The sequence below is a fragment of the Haliotis cracherodii genome, unplaced genomic scaffold (assembly GCF_022045235.1).
Source record: "Haliotis cracherodii isolate W230 unplaced genomic scaffold, xgHalCrac1.p SCAF_9, whole genome shotgun sequence".
Lineage (NCBI taxonomy): Eukaryota > Metazoa > Mollusca > Gastropoda > Lepetellida > Haliotidae > Haliotis > Haliotis cracherodii.
This window is the reverse complement of record NW_027266343.1, coordinates 42,351,018-42,366,209: the sequence shown is the minus strand read 5'-3', so window position 1 is coordinate 42,366,209 and position 15,192 is coordinate 42,351,018. Positions and strand designations below refer to the sequence as shown.

Sequence of the window (15,192 nt, the reverse complement as noted above, 5' to 3'; positions counted from 1 at the left end):
CAATGCCAAAGATGTTAACATTATCTGAAATAAAACAAATGTATTCTCTGAAAGCTTCCAACGGTGGTACATAAGATTACCACACACACGTTACCAACAAGTGATAGCATAGGGAAGTTTAAGATGGTTAACATAACTTATAAGTATGGTAGTCGATGTACATGTTAGTATCCCCATGTTAGGTGTTATTAATCCAAGGCCCAAGTGACACACGCTAATCTGGTCGGCGTTGTTTGATCTGTTTCACATGTTGGGATTATTGATTTCGCTGCCGGGCGTTTAACAACGCTCATATCACCCCGAGTGTTTCATTACAGCCTGATTACTATGGAATCCTAGAAGGGTCATTGTCGCGTGGTCGCCCTTTCAAAAACGAGCAAAAAGTGTCAAAATTAACCAAAGCGCGACAATGCGACAACGTGGCATTTTGGCCATTTGACGCATTGTCCACAGATTACTGACGAGCATTGTCTTTTTGCGCAGATGAGGTTTTCACGAAAACAAGCATGACGGCATCGAGAGCATTTAGATATGACTTAAATATTTATGGACGCATATAACTTTAAAGTGTTTTCAAACACTGCGGAATGAATAGGAATGAACTCCGGGAAGGGTTATTGTCGTCTCAAATCAATATTTAACGGTCACCTTTAACCACATTGATAACCAGGCCTGTTTACTATCTAAGTCGACTCCGGACGGTGGCAACAATAACAACTAATCGTGTGATGCCAATCAATACATGTTGTATGCCTCAACACTTGTGGCCACACTTTGGCCATCTAGCGTCAAAACTCGGCCCCAGGGTGACGCTTTTGGGAGCGTTAAACCTTGAATTACACACGTCATAAACTCCGCAGCAGGGCGACGTCAAACGCCAGTGCGTAGAAGGTCAGTGGCAAAACGTCTTACTCTTTGACACGATCATTAATTACAGTGCATGGTGCATATTGTTACTAATAAGTGCATTTTCCTTGCAGCGTTATGAGTGAGAGGATGATCAGACGTATCCGTCATGGTGACTTCTGTTCCTTTGTGTGTTACGGCGGGAATCTTCATTGTGATGCTGCTCATTGCAGGAGGTGAGTCCTTTTGTACTATTAATGGAGAACATGTTAGTATGGATTTAGATGACGTGTATAGTACATTATTCCTGAGCCCTAGTCTCGTGACGTTAGTGATTATTATCTGTTGCTTGGAAACACTATCACGAGCATCAGTAAATATATTCATAACCTTTCGGGAACGAGTGACGTTATTTATCCCATGGGGTGACGTTGCTTGCCATTGTCTTGTATGAAACTGTGTCATTTATCCTTAGTTGAATACGAATGTATTATCATTTGCATTGCAATATAGTGGTGGTTGTTTGGTGCGTAAGCCAGGGACTACTGCATCCCACACTGATCGAGTTATTAAACAGGAAGAATGTAAGCTGATCGGTGTGTGATAGTGGTGTTCAGGAAGGTTGGTCGAGATACAAATGTAATTACTTCGAAACTTGATTGGCGACCAGCTATTATTGTAATTACTATTGTATAGGCATATTCACAACTTTAAATAGTTATGTATTAAGTGAATTTAACAAAGAACGAGACTTTTATATACAAATGTTTCATAAGCAAAAATATAGTTACAAATTTGATTCGTTTTCCTTTTGACATCAATTCCTCAATATAAAACATCCAGATGTCTCAAAGTTTCTACAGACCTGTGAGGAATTTCATATTCAAAGTACCATCGGAGAATCACACACTACAAAGTCTTCTTTTTATATTTGTTTTATGTTGTTTTCTCTCTAAAACTTCATTCAAATTCGAAAATTATCCTACTATCATCACAAGAACACAATACTTATTTTGGACCAATTAAACAGAAAACACGATCCTGTTTATATCCTGGCCCCCGTGTCTTCTGTTTGAGTTCTCTAGCAAGTCGTGTTTCTTTTCCTTACCTTCCACGCAACGGTTTAACGCGATGTTCGCTTTAAGGCATTATGGTGGATCCGAGTGACTGTATCATTTTGCCGAAACCCTCAAATCTGAAGTTGAAACATGACATGTATCAATCTCCATGGTAATCTCAGAGCTATAGCCAAGTTACGTCATTCACGTATAGTCTAACTGACGTAAGCATTCTATAGCCTTCACATTTAACGAAACTGCATTTACCCCGCTGAAGTGAAGTGTCTTTCATAATATCAATCCATGGTTTGCCTTTTCAAGATTCGACTATTCATAGCTGGATCATTGCTGAGTACGGCGCAAAACACAAAAACAACGCATGCAATAAAACTCTATAATTTGGTACCATGCTGTTTTAAATTGAATAATAATAAACTTCAATTCTTCTGGCAATGTTTACGACACTGGCAAATATGCATCCGCGAATTGCCAGCACATTGTGACTTTAACTGTTCCTGGTCAGCCTGCAGATCTCCTTTCCCAATATTGATCAGGACACAGCCCTACATCAATTTGCGTCCAATCACTGATTTCACGCCTCGTCAAATCAACTCTCCTTCACAATTTGTCACGTGTCGCAAAGAAGGAAGATTAAATGTAAATGTTTCTTAATTTCCCCACAAGGCTAAAATCAATGGCCAACAATGTGCGTGGATATTACCTTAATCAGTAGTGTATGTTCCGATCGTATCGCTCAGACAGCCAATGGTAGCTTGCGTTACAAGATTGATACGATGTGGTGGTGACTGCAGAGCTTAAGTCTGCCCAAGGCAAAATGTTGCTAACTTCCTACTCCATCTCACTCATCAAACTTGAAGCATTCGGAGAAGGAACTGTTTTTTGTTCTATTTGCGTTGTGAAATATGGATATTGTTTCAAGGTTGAGAACGTACGGTAATGAGCATCTATAAGAAATATTATTTTTAGGAAACAGTATATTTTACTTGAATGTATTGATGTGGTTATCTAACGTTTTCCAGAATCGTCACAACGTTTGAATCTTAGTGACGTTGAGAACAAGCATCATATATGTTGAGGAAAATAAACGTGGTCAAATCTTAAATAATGTGTCATTGTCCCATAAGAAATACAAGTTAGTTAAAGGCAAAAATCATATGTACATTATTCAATGGTAATTACCTTTCTGTCACATCCAATATTGGCCTGTAGGCCTGCAACCCCAAAGTTCATGGGTTATCCACATCGCCCTCGGATTATGTAAATGTCATAGTATTTCATGATTTTACAAAGATAGTTTCTGCATTATGTTATGTAAAATGTAATCCACATATGCGATGAGAACCCGTTCACGGACCTCATTAGACACTCTTGTGTCAAATTGGTTTGGTGTGTTTTGTTAGACCACATTTTCGTGTCTATTTTCCGACTGTTTGTGAAGCAAAAAGGTTTTTATGGTTCGGCTTTGATACAGGTTTCCATCCTTATTTCAAAAGCTGAGCTGGGATTAAAGTTTAACTTTTAGAAATGTAACAATGTACCAAAGGTAGAAGCATGTTTTGATCACACACCATTTGTGAGTGTTGTGAACATCTGTTAGGATCACGACAAAAAGAGATTGATCTTTGAAGCCCGCCTGAATACGCCGCCGTACACAAAAGGCAGCGTTCTAAATGTCACTTGATTTGCGAAAGTTGAACAGCAAGCTCAATGCACTACATGGGATCAATAGCAGGGAGATATCTCGCTTTTTTCGCTTCATTTGAATCTTTATATAGATTCTCGAACATTTGGATCCGCTCTGCTCATTCCGTTACGTACATGATATTTCGGGAAGCAATGGAATAGTGACATTGCATGATTTCACTGTAAACCGAATACCGACCGGTTGCCTGGATTATTCTTGGCCACCGACATTTGATATATCCGAGTAGTATTACGGCGGGAAGACACCAACAGGAAGCATCATCAAAAGTCCGGCCCGTGAAGACTCCGGGGTAGAATAGGTCTTTAACAACCCATGCTTGTCGTAAAAGGTGACTATGCTTGTCGTAAAAGGCGACAAACGGGATCGGGTGATCAGGCTCGCTGACTTGGTCTATGCAGGTCATCGATCCAAATTGCATGGATCGATGCTCACGATATTAATCACTGGATTGTCTGGTCCAGACTCGACTATTTACAGACCGCCGTCATATAGCTGCAATATTGCTGAGTGCGGCGTTAAACAACAAACAAGAGTCCATTGTACTATAAACCTACTGGCTGTTTGTGTAACTCGATATGGAGTTTTTGAAATTGTGGTAACACCTCGTAGGAGGTATTACAATGATTGTAACACCTCGCAGGAGGGCTTACAATCATTGTAAACCCTTGATAGAACAAAAACTACGAACAGCCTACGAGACGCACGTGCAGATTTCGCACCGTTGCAAAACCCACGTGCTGAGGTCACCGGTTTCGTTGAACCGAGTTCACGACTGCAGGCGATATTTCATCTCCGATACAAGTTATACATTTGAGAGTTTATATTACAGTTATTTAATTAAAAACGTTGTCTATTCGATGAGTCGGTTTATAAGTTCGACAAACCATGCCTCCTCGAGATTCTAGAGATTGTAAACCCTCATGTGAGGGTTTACAATCTCTAGTAATCCCTCGGAGACATGATTTCTCCTACACATAATTCAAGGTTTACTTGGGCCTTCAATGTTGTGACAACAGTCGTGTGACATCTTCGGAGAAAGAGAATGCTCCAAATGTCCTGAGATGTCGACACCAAAGGTTGGAGCTGCTGGACTATTGATCGACATGAAGGGAAAGTTTCAATGTTGGAAAATTGAAGTGGTCCATCTTGCCATACGGTCTAGTAGATATATTTATCATTCTGAATTTGTATGCAAGATCTAAATATGAAAATGGTGAATATGTCACTGGTCTCTTTTGTTACTAACTCAGGTGGGTAAATGAGTCGACAGGTACAGGTACACCGCCACAATTAGCTGCAATAGGTTTGGTCCTGGCCAGAGGTTCTAAGGCTTTGAAATGTCATGGAACCTAAAGTGTTTTGGAAATAAAGGACCGACCGCTTGATATTCGGGTGAATTTGTTGGGTGGGTATGGGGGGTATGCTTGAAATAAATAGTTATGCCTCAGACTGGTGAAAACACGAAATTGTCAGCCACCAAACATATTTGGCTGCCAAATATCAAAGACTAACAATCCTAACACGGTTACCGTGAACCTAGACAGTCTCAGTAGTAGCTGCAGTCGTTGTCTCAGCCATAGTCGAAGCTATATACGTAACAGTAGCTGTCGTAGTCGTCGTCACAGTCGCTTTCACTGTTCCACTTCCCGGCATGGTCATTGTATGTTTGTAAGCAAGACATCTTTCAGTCAGCCTTTAATCATTCAACACCTGCATCGATTTTTACCTTATCGCATAAAATTCTTGTCATTAATAATTCAAAGTTAACAGCCCTTGTCAACGTTTAACGGGACTAACACTTCAGCGCTCACAAACACCATCATTAATAGCGGCATCTCATTAACAGTCGTCAATATTGATCAGTGTCAAATCTAGAACGTGTTTGCTTATTGAGGCGACACTCTGCGACCCGACATATATTATTCAGAACTTGCGGTATCGCCAATATTGAACTCATTGTACCCAGATATCTGATTACTTTGCTGATTGATCCATATCCTGAGAGAATAACGGGGTAAGTTTGTTTCCAAGTACTTGTAACGTGATACCTGATTCGTCGGAGTGCATTGTAAACAGATAACTAAATACCCATTACACACGAGGTGAATTTACTGATTACAACTTTGCCTATGTGTATGGTGATTGCTTTCTTACAACGCGGTCGAGATATTAACGATTTCTGAATCGTAGCTTTCTTTCAGTTAACGCATGTCATTTCCCCTTGACATATCCAATATTTAGGTGTAACTGATACATGTATTATCACTGACTGTCCGCGGTTAAAATCAATAATCAATACATCTATCAGGGACCTGATATCACACAAGAGAGTTGTCACACTATAGCAAAATTTAATAATTACAGTAGTGTTAGAGCAGTAAAGCCATATACAACAAATCCTGAAGAATCTGGGTTTATTTTCATAAAAAAAAGTATTGCAATAAATGTGTGTTACATATGGCGAAACATATTTGTTTATTTTTCCATGTTCACCCTTGTAGTAAGACACATATATGTGGGGTGACAATGAGGTGTATCTTGTGGGAATACATTCCGAAATGTTCAGAAATTAACGTACACAGTGAGATCAGTGTTACTCTTCCCTTGGACCGCCTCCGTGGTCCGCCCGGAGAGCGGAAGGTCCGGGGTTCGATCCCCGTCCGCGTCATACCAAAAGACGTCATAAGAACACTACCAGGGGAAGAGTAGGTGAGGTGAATATGGGGTTTAACGTCGCGTCCAAGATTATTGCACTTATATAACGACGTGCATGCACGTGTATGTGTGTGTGGCTGCGCGTACTAGTCCGGACTGATGCCGATTTATAGTGCTAGCATACCGAGATACCATGTCGCAGTTGAACATGAATACCCCACTCAGACACAGTATACTGACTCCGAGCCGACCAGTCCTTGTTTTAGCCCCTTATTGCCCAGCGCGAGACAGGGTAACTTCAAGTAACATCTTTTAGTGTATTTTAGTATGAACCCGGACCTTCCGCTCTCCGGGCGGACGCTCTACCACTAGACCACGGAGGCTGTCTCTAATAGTGTATGGTTTTATGGTATTTTCTAATCTGGAAGCTGGTGCCAGTTTATCCGCTGCTGTTGCTGATGATAAGCTACGTAAACACTGATGAAATGGTGCAGTGTTTCATGAATTATGCATGCCAGTCTCCTGGCACACGCCACAGTAGGCAATGCATGTTGTGCAACCATACATTCATCCATTCTATTTGCATCATAATTATCAGGAATTGAGCAGCAATCATTGTTCAGTTATATTCAATTATATTTCAGGTGTTGAACCATATATGTCAATGCCATTTAAGAACATGCTTATATATGCGCATACCACAGCAGGTAGGTTTCGCGCTAACTATATGTAATTAATGCGTCAAGTGTCGTAAGGTTTTTCGTTTGCAGGGGATTAACTATCGATGTCTATGATATATAAAACAATGGCATATGTTCATATTGCGATAGGAAAACACACTACTTATCTATATACTCTCTGGCGATGTTCAAGTCAGGCATGTTATTAGATAGAAAACTTATTCCTTCCCGTATATGGTCTGTATTAACATTTATTCTAATAACAACATCAAAATCAGTACCATGTGATCGATGATCTCAAAATCTACAAGATTCATAGGCAATATACTTGTTTGTTCCATACAACCATATCCAAAAATAAAAGCGACAAAAGCAGAGTCGATTCCGACTTTATCATAAGCATGTGCTTAGGAATCTCTATCAATAGGTGATGTTACATGTTGTTCGCGAAAAGGTGGCACCGTCACAAACACATGCAAAGCCAAGTCAATTGTTCACCTGAAAAAATACATACGGTGCAAGTCAAAATAGAGAATTGCATCGCACATCAATCTTTGTCAGTGATGCGTCAAATGAAGGCTCGGAACTCTGGCTCTTCATAAATGGTTTCGTGTGTAAAGTCATTATAGTTTCTGGATGACCAATGTGAACAATGTTACCGCAATATGAGACATAAATCTGCTACAGCTGATGGGTTAGAAAGACAAAGTGAATAGTTGTGTGGAGAGAAGCCTAATTTCCACTACCAGTCCCAACTACATTCTACTTTACTTCACCATTTGTGATGCTAATCGCTATGGAGATTTCGGAACAGTTCTCAGAAACCGATGCCTCTCGTGACGGATTCAAAATGAGAATTTGGTTGCTGTGTTTCGTAAGCTGTTGAACCACATCGGAAGACCAAATCTCAGTTATGACCGTGAGCCATCGTACCCTGCTTTGGAACTGGTACTGAAGCTTGGGATTGATGAGACTGTTAATTCCGCAATCAGAATAGCGCTTTGTGAAATCCATGAACCATTAGTCCAACATTGTAATACATATTCACTTATGGCTTAATTGGTCCTATATTACTCTAACCATGCTTACCGGATACCGTGAATATGATTCAGCACTAAGCACCAACATCTCAAATCTAACAAGACAATGTGATAATGGCGTACTGCTAGGGTTTGGAATTCAGATAATCCTCAAGGGAACCAATTTACCGGATTGATCCAATCTTCCTCTGATCCGGCACCCTCTGTTAAGTTGTGAGGAAGACTAGACAATCCGTATTTAGCTCACCAGCTTCCCCAACATCTAACACCAGTGCTTCACATGACTAATCGGCGTCACCGTCAGACAAATTTCCTCTTCACAGGGTTTAAGACAGAATGTGCTGCTAATTACTGGACGTGAGGAGATTATATGAAGTGACGACCACTAATGCCTTTAACCTAGAGATGCTCAGACGCTTGTAGTAGAGCGATATTGTAGTCTCAAGAAAATGTCTGTATGGGACAAGCTTTGGACTCCTACCTTTTTCGAGGGGCAGAAAAGATTCACGAATGCTCAGAATTTGTTCTGGGAATTGAAAATATCTGTAGGGTCATGAGTTATTTTCATGCTTTTGGAGAGTCTAATGTTTTGTCTGGAAAGAATTGAAATGTCTTAGGGCATAGATGAGGACCGAGGTTTTAACAGGGCAAGCGACACAACAGCTCTGGGGACGTCTGACGTGTTACATTTAAGTTACTAAAACAGGCAGACAGTTTTAATTAGTTTGTAATGGCCTTCTGGCCAATTGGACGTGATGTGATTAACTCTATGAGCATGTTACGGTGTTTGAGTTACTTGTGTTTTTTGTCTCTCTGAACAGTATTTTAGCTATGAGTGAGTTAGTTGGGTTTAAAGCCGCTTTGAACAGTCTTTCAGTTACATCACGGCTTGTCATATAATTGTGGAAGGAAAGCCCGAAGTTATGCAGTTCTCTGACGCTTACCACGTTGGTGAAACCCACGAGCAGGCGTATGGCGCTGACAAGCCTAGTAACATAATCGGGTCGAGCCGACGTGCCCAAGGGACGCAACTCTGCACAGCGAATTGCGGTGCCTTAGACGAGTGGCCATCCGTGCCCCCTATTTCAGTTATGGCACGGTATGCCAGCGTCATGTAGAAGGGAATCAGATCCAAGATCAATTTGGTGAAACCACCAGACCGTTTATGGTGCTGACAAAACACGAATATAGATCAGGGTGAATCTTGAATTCCAGTCCTTTAACTTAATATTATGGCACGCCGTAAAGACGCTACTCTTTACTGTGCACAGATTATTTTGCCTTTTTCTAGTGATAGAGTAGTGATGAGGTTTTAATACTCCAAACGTCTTTTTTAATGTAAATACGGTGTGTTTGTATCATACATATATGGAACACAGAGTCTTTTCTTTTTTAACATTTTCGGTTGAAAGCTACTCACATTCTACGAACCTGACAAATCAGAACATTTCAGTTAATTGAAAGGTAAAAAAGTGTGTTGTTGTTATTATTAATGTTGATTATAACATGTGTATAACATGTATACATACACATAATGTAAATGTGCTTAAACGCAACCGGTTGATTAGAGTGTGGGTAAAAAACTGTTGACCTCGTGTGCAGTATATATTTAAGATGCAAGTATGTATTTGCAAGAGATTTACTTCAATAATTATGATTGGAAATCGAAGAATGGAAAAGTCAGTTTGCTTTGTCAGGGCCTTGATCTATGCCCAGCGTTTAGCGATTCTCCTGGATGTTTGTTTGTTTGTTTAACGCCGCACTCAGCAATATTCCAGGACTATAACGACGTCCTGTAAATAATCGACTGGGCCAGACAATCCAATGATCGAGATTGTAAGCAAAGATCTGCGATGTCGGGGTACGAGGACACGCTGTCAACCAAGTGTTGGAGCTTGACCACCCGAATCATTCAGTCGCTTCTTAAGACAAGCATAGGTTCTTGGGGACTTTCTAACCCGGAATAACAACGGGGTCTCTCCCGTATGACTTGACTGACAATGCTATATTCAGGTTACTGCGAATGTTTATTATTAGCATGGGGCGGTTTGGTAGCCTAGTGGTTAGCCCATTTCTGGTGTCCCCCGCCGTGATATTGCTTTAATATTGCTTAAAAGGGGCTTAAAACCATACTCACTTACGCATTTATTATTAACATATTAATGTGAATATTCGTCGTATGTATGTTAACATGGCCTTAACCGCTTATGTTATGTCAAAAATTCCAATTCAGATTGATCATTATAATATTATACTTGATACTTGATAGCGTTTCTTCCAGTATACCGGTACATACATTACACCACTTCCATAACGCAGTAAAAGCTTATGTGACATATGTACAATCTGGTATACGTGTCATCAGATTGTATTAAATACACGGTCTACAACACATGGCACGTGGTTCTATCACACATAAACAACTCTAGCTCTGTACACATGACAGCCTGTTTCAACATGCCAACAGGTGGTATCGATATGGTAATCATGACAATGAACATTTCAAAATATGCATGTAGACGTGGCAGATTCGACCTGCTTCAACTGTTTCTGAAAGAGACTGACATCTTTTGACAACGTACATCATATGAAATTTTGTAAAAGAATAAAAGAGTAAAAATCCTTTCAATATTCATAAGTGATCATTGCTAAAAGCAGAGTCGATTGTACGATTCCGACTTTAGCATGAGTGCTCTTGTATGAATCACTATCAAATAGTGATGACACCAGGTATTCGCGAAAGGTGTATCGGCGTCGGTCACAAATATAAAGGCAAGACATTGTTCACCTGAAGACAGGTATTACTAGAACAGTGAGATGCCTAGACTAAACGGTGATGGAGTTGATTTGTCTGCCAATTGAGTCATACTATCCATCTCCTTTGTGAAATAACCATGGACTAAATAAGTATCAAATGATCTGAAATAATCTGACATTTGATCATTATTTCGTCTGTTTAATATTTAGGTAGGAGACGAAGGTAACTGTTTTATTGATTACTGTGGTCAAAGCCATGTGTGCGGAGAAGCGAGGGTTAGCTGGGTTGATGTTGGTGGTGGTGATGGTGATGTGTGTTTAGGAATGCAAATGGGATGGGGCACGGTCGGTGCCGTCTAAAAAAACGCACTATCGTCCTTCAGAGTTACGTCCTTCAGTCGGGTCAGGATCCGCTGGTCGGGGGCCAAGTTCTTTATAAGCCCTGACATTGTTATGATTGGCTGCAATGCTATGCCCGTGTTGGTAGCTTTCGCTTACTCTTTTAGTGAACACCTGGTGTCATTGCTGATTTTCAGTAATCCATTCATACAACTTTCACCTCTATTTTGCCTTTTATTGTTTCGGCAGATAATAGAGACTGGTGTTCACATTATATTTATTGCTACATTAAGCTGACACGCCCCGTTATGAGTGCAATATTGTTCACGTTGGCATTGAAGGGTACTATTATCCATGATATGATGCCAATTTCAAGTACAATCTATATATTGTAAGTTGTACCTTGTATAAAACTGAGTAACCATAAACATGAGAAAAATTGTTAACTGATAACCAAATTAAATGTGTTTTCAAGAATTTGAATCATATACGCAGAGACACCCAATTTGCCCATCCCAGTCCACCAATATATCCCACTCTCCAACTCATCTGCATGATATCTGTTGTAATTATATACGTGATACATTAACAACGTGGGTTGGATATTCCTCGAGCATTTCCAATAATTGTAGCAATATTCATCTAAAGAGATCATATTGGTTCCATATTGATTTTGTTGTTGACATCAAGGTGAACATACATCCTTTTGGTGAATGAGACGGCCTCTGAACCATCGATTAACAAGCAAATCAAAGAGGTGTTTCCGCTTTGATTGATCGAGGTGATTAACACATATTCGGTCTGGTCATTAGAAGGGGCAACGTATTTGTAAGCAGCCGTCATTTGTTAGCAGACAATTTGCACATAAAATGCATACACGACTGTCAGCTGTCTCGTTTCAATGGCAAAGCTACACTCGTATCCTCAAAGCGATCGCCTCTTTTACCTAACTTTTACATATGAATGACCGCCCTGTCTTTTATCCATCAAATACGAATTATCGGTTCGATAAATTAAAAGATAGCAATTTGGTAGCCTCCAGTCTGTCTGTCCGTCCTTACCTGACGGACAACTTCCGAGCACAGTAAACGCTGTTTTGCGTCAGTCACCATACCGCCTTCGTGGCCTAGTGGTAGAGCGTCCGCCCGGGGAGCTGGGGGTCGACGGTTGGATCCCCTGCCGCGTCATACCGAAAGACGTTAAAAGATGGTACTTGTTGTTACCCTGCCTGACGCTTAGCATTAATGGACTAAAGCAAGGACTGGTCGGCTCGGAGTCAGTATACTGTGTCTGAGTGGGGTATTCATGTTCAACTGCGACATAGTATCTAAGTGAGCTAGCACTATGAATCGGCATTACACGGGTCTAGTACAAGCAGCCACACACGTGCTTTTCCTTCGCTATATAAGTGCAATGATATTGGCCGCTACGTTAAACCCCATTTCACCTCACCTCACCTCACCTCACCTCACCTCACCTCACCTCACCTCACCTCGCAAAACCTGGGGTTGACAGCATGAGCATCTATTCACGCACTCGATGCTCAGTATACGTAGATACCATGTTGTGACAACCTGTTATGAAAAGCGTTGGATGCTGGGGGCCATTTTATTGCCTATAGGTTTAACAGCTGAAATATGTTTAAATGCGGTGTAAAAACGAATCACTCACTCACTGGTATAGTTGGAAAACATTGAATTTGTTACTAGATAAACTAAGTTTGATGAAGAATATTTATACAAGACGGGACAGAGACGCGTTTGTTATTATCAAATTTATTTCGTGTATTACACATATTAGAAATAACATGGTATCAGATGAGAGCACGGACAACAGAACGAATATTGGATAATATTATATGTTTTGAATTACATTCGCAATATGTCCACCACCATCTATCTTACTCCTGTCTGTGTTTGTATAAGCATAAGCCTTTGCATAAGCCTATGCAAACAGAGATGTTGGATTATATACTTTTACTTGTAACATTTTCTATCGACGAGACTGCTGATATTGCTATTTACTGACGTCATCGACCGACATATTAGCTTGACCAGACGGAATTAAGAGCCGTACACGGGACAAGGTGTTCGCTAAATATCTCAGGCCAGGCAGAAAAGATGCCAATTTGAGTTGAAAGTTTACTTTGTGTATTTATGCGGGTCCCTAGAGGGAGAAATCACGTTAACGTCTGTGAGGCAAACGGATAAATAGATTTTCAGGAGGCACAAGTCGATATTATTACCTGATTTGATAAGAGGCTGTTGGTGTTCCTTGTTAACTCTTCGAGTATTTCAGGAATGCTTGGAGGTGAGTTTTGGCTCAACCTGTGACAGATATATGAAGGTCACTCGATCAACATGCTCTGTAGAGGGTGTGGTGGGTTTGGTTTGGCATTGTTTGTATGTCATCTTCTTCATTATGGATAGGCGCTCAACGTTTTGGGGGTACATGTATGATCATACTCCTGAACCTTCTCCTATACAATTTGTCCCTTGCTTATCACCTATCAGCGTCGATCACCTGTTGGCTTGTTACGTTTCCACCTTTGTCATGTTATTACTTTTGTTGTTCTTACAGGAACATAGATTTGTTCTCTGCCTCGTAGCATTTATTCACCTGAGGGGGCACGGGTGGCCCAGTCGTCTAAGGCGCCGCGATTCGCTGTGCAGAGTTGCGTCCCCTGGAGATGCCAGAAACCTATGATTGTGGGTTCGAATCCCGGTTCACCCCGATTATGTTTCTAGGTTTTTCAGCACCATACCCGTGCTCGTGGGTTTCACTGAAGTGGTAAACGTCGGAGACCCGCATCACTTCGGGCTTTCCTCCCACATTAAGCTGACACGCCGTGATATAACTGGAATACTGTTAAAAGCGGCGTAAAACCCAACTCACTCACTCACTTTATTCACCTGATAAAGGAGTAAGTATATACTACGAAACGCTGTGTTCCTCATAATAAGGAAGTTGACATCCATTAATTCTCTTTGTTATGTGTATCACTTCAACCTGCTTTTCAAAGACTTCTCCGAAACGTTGAGTGATCACCTGATGAAGGAGTAGGAACATTCTCCTAATCTTTGTGTAATCAACAACTGATGAAGGAGTAAGAACATTATCAATGTTGTTGTGTGATCATCACTTGATGAAGAGTAAGAACAGTATCATAAACTTTGTGTGATCATCGCCTCATGAAGGAGTATGAACATTCTCCATATTGTTGTCTGACCATCACTCAGTCAAGGAAAAACAACATTCTACTAAACTTTGATCATCACTGGATGAAGGAGAAATAACAGTCACCTGAAGGTTGTGTGGTCATCACTTGATGAAGGAGTGAGAACATTCTCCATATTGTTGTGTGACCATCACTCAGTCAAGGAAAAACAACATTCTCCTAAACTTTGTGTAATCAACACCTGATGAAGGAGTAAGAACATCTCCTAAACTTTGTGTAATCAACACCCGATAAAGGCGTAAGAACATTCTCAATGTAGTTTTGTGATCATCACTTGATGAAGAGTAAGAAAAGTATCATAAACTTTGTGTGGTCATCACTTGATGAAGGAGTGAGAACATTCTCCATATTGTTGTGTGAACATCACTCAGTCAAGGAAAAACAACATTCTCCTAAACTTTGTGTAGTCAACACCTGATGAAGGAGTAAGAACATTCTCAGTGTAGTTTTGTGATCATCACTTGATGAAGAGTAAGAAAAGTATCATAAACTTTGTGTGATCATCACCTCATGAAGGAGTATGAACATTCTTCATATTGCTGTCTGACCATCACTTAGTCAAGGAAAAAAGATATTCTCCTAAACTTTGAGTGATCATCACTGGATGAAGGAGAAAGAACATTCTCCTGGCGGTTGTGTGGTCATCACTTGATGAAGGAGTGAGAACATTCTCCATATTGTTGTGTGACCATCACTCAGTCAAGGAAAAACAACATTCTCCTAAACTTTGTGTAATCAACACCTGATGAAGGAGTAAGAACATCTCCTAAACTTTGTGTAATCAACACCCGATGAAGGCGTAAGAACATTCTCAATGTAGTTTTGTGATCATCACTTGATGAAGAGTAAGAAA

At 40.5% G+C, this 15,192-nt stretch overlaps 1 protein-coding gene across 1 annotated transcript in view; it reads left to right on the top strand.

Annotated features, from left to right (window-relative positions):
• LOC139452875 (uncharacterized) overlaps positions 1–15,192 on the top strand; it is an 82,275-nt gene that overhangs the window by 40,898 nt on the left and 26,185 nt on the right. The window contains exon 2 of the mRNA XM_071234512.1: positions 981–1,082. Coding sequence (XP_071090613.1) covers positions 1,016–1,082 — 67 coding nt within the window. The 5' untranslated portion in view covers positions 981–1,015. The remainder of the gene's footprint in view (positions 1–980; positions 1,083–15,192) is intronic.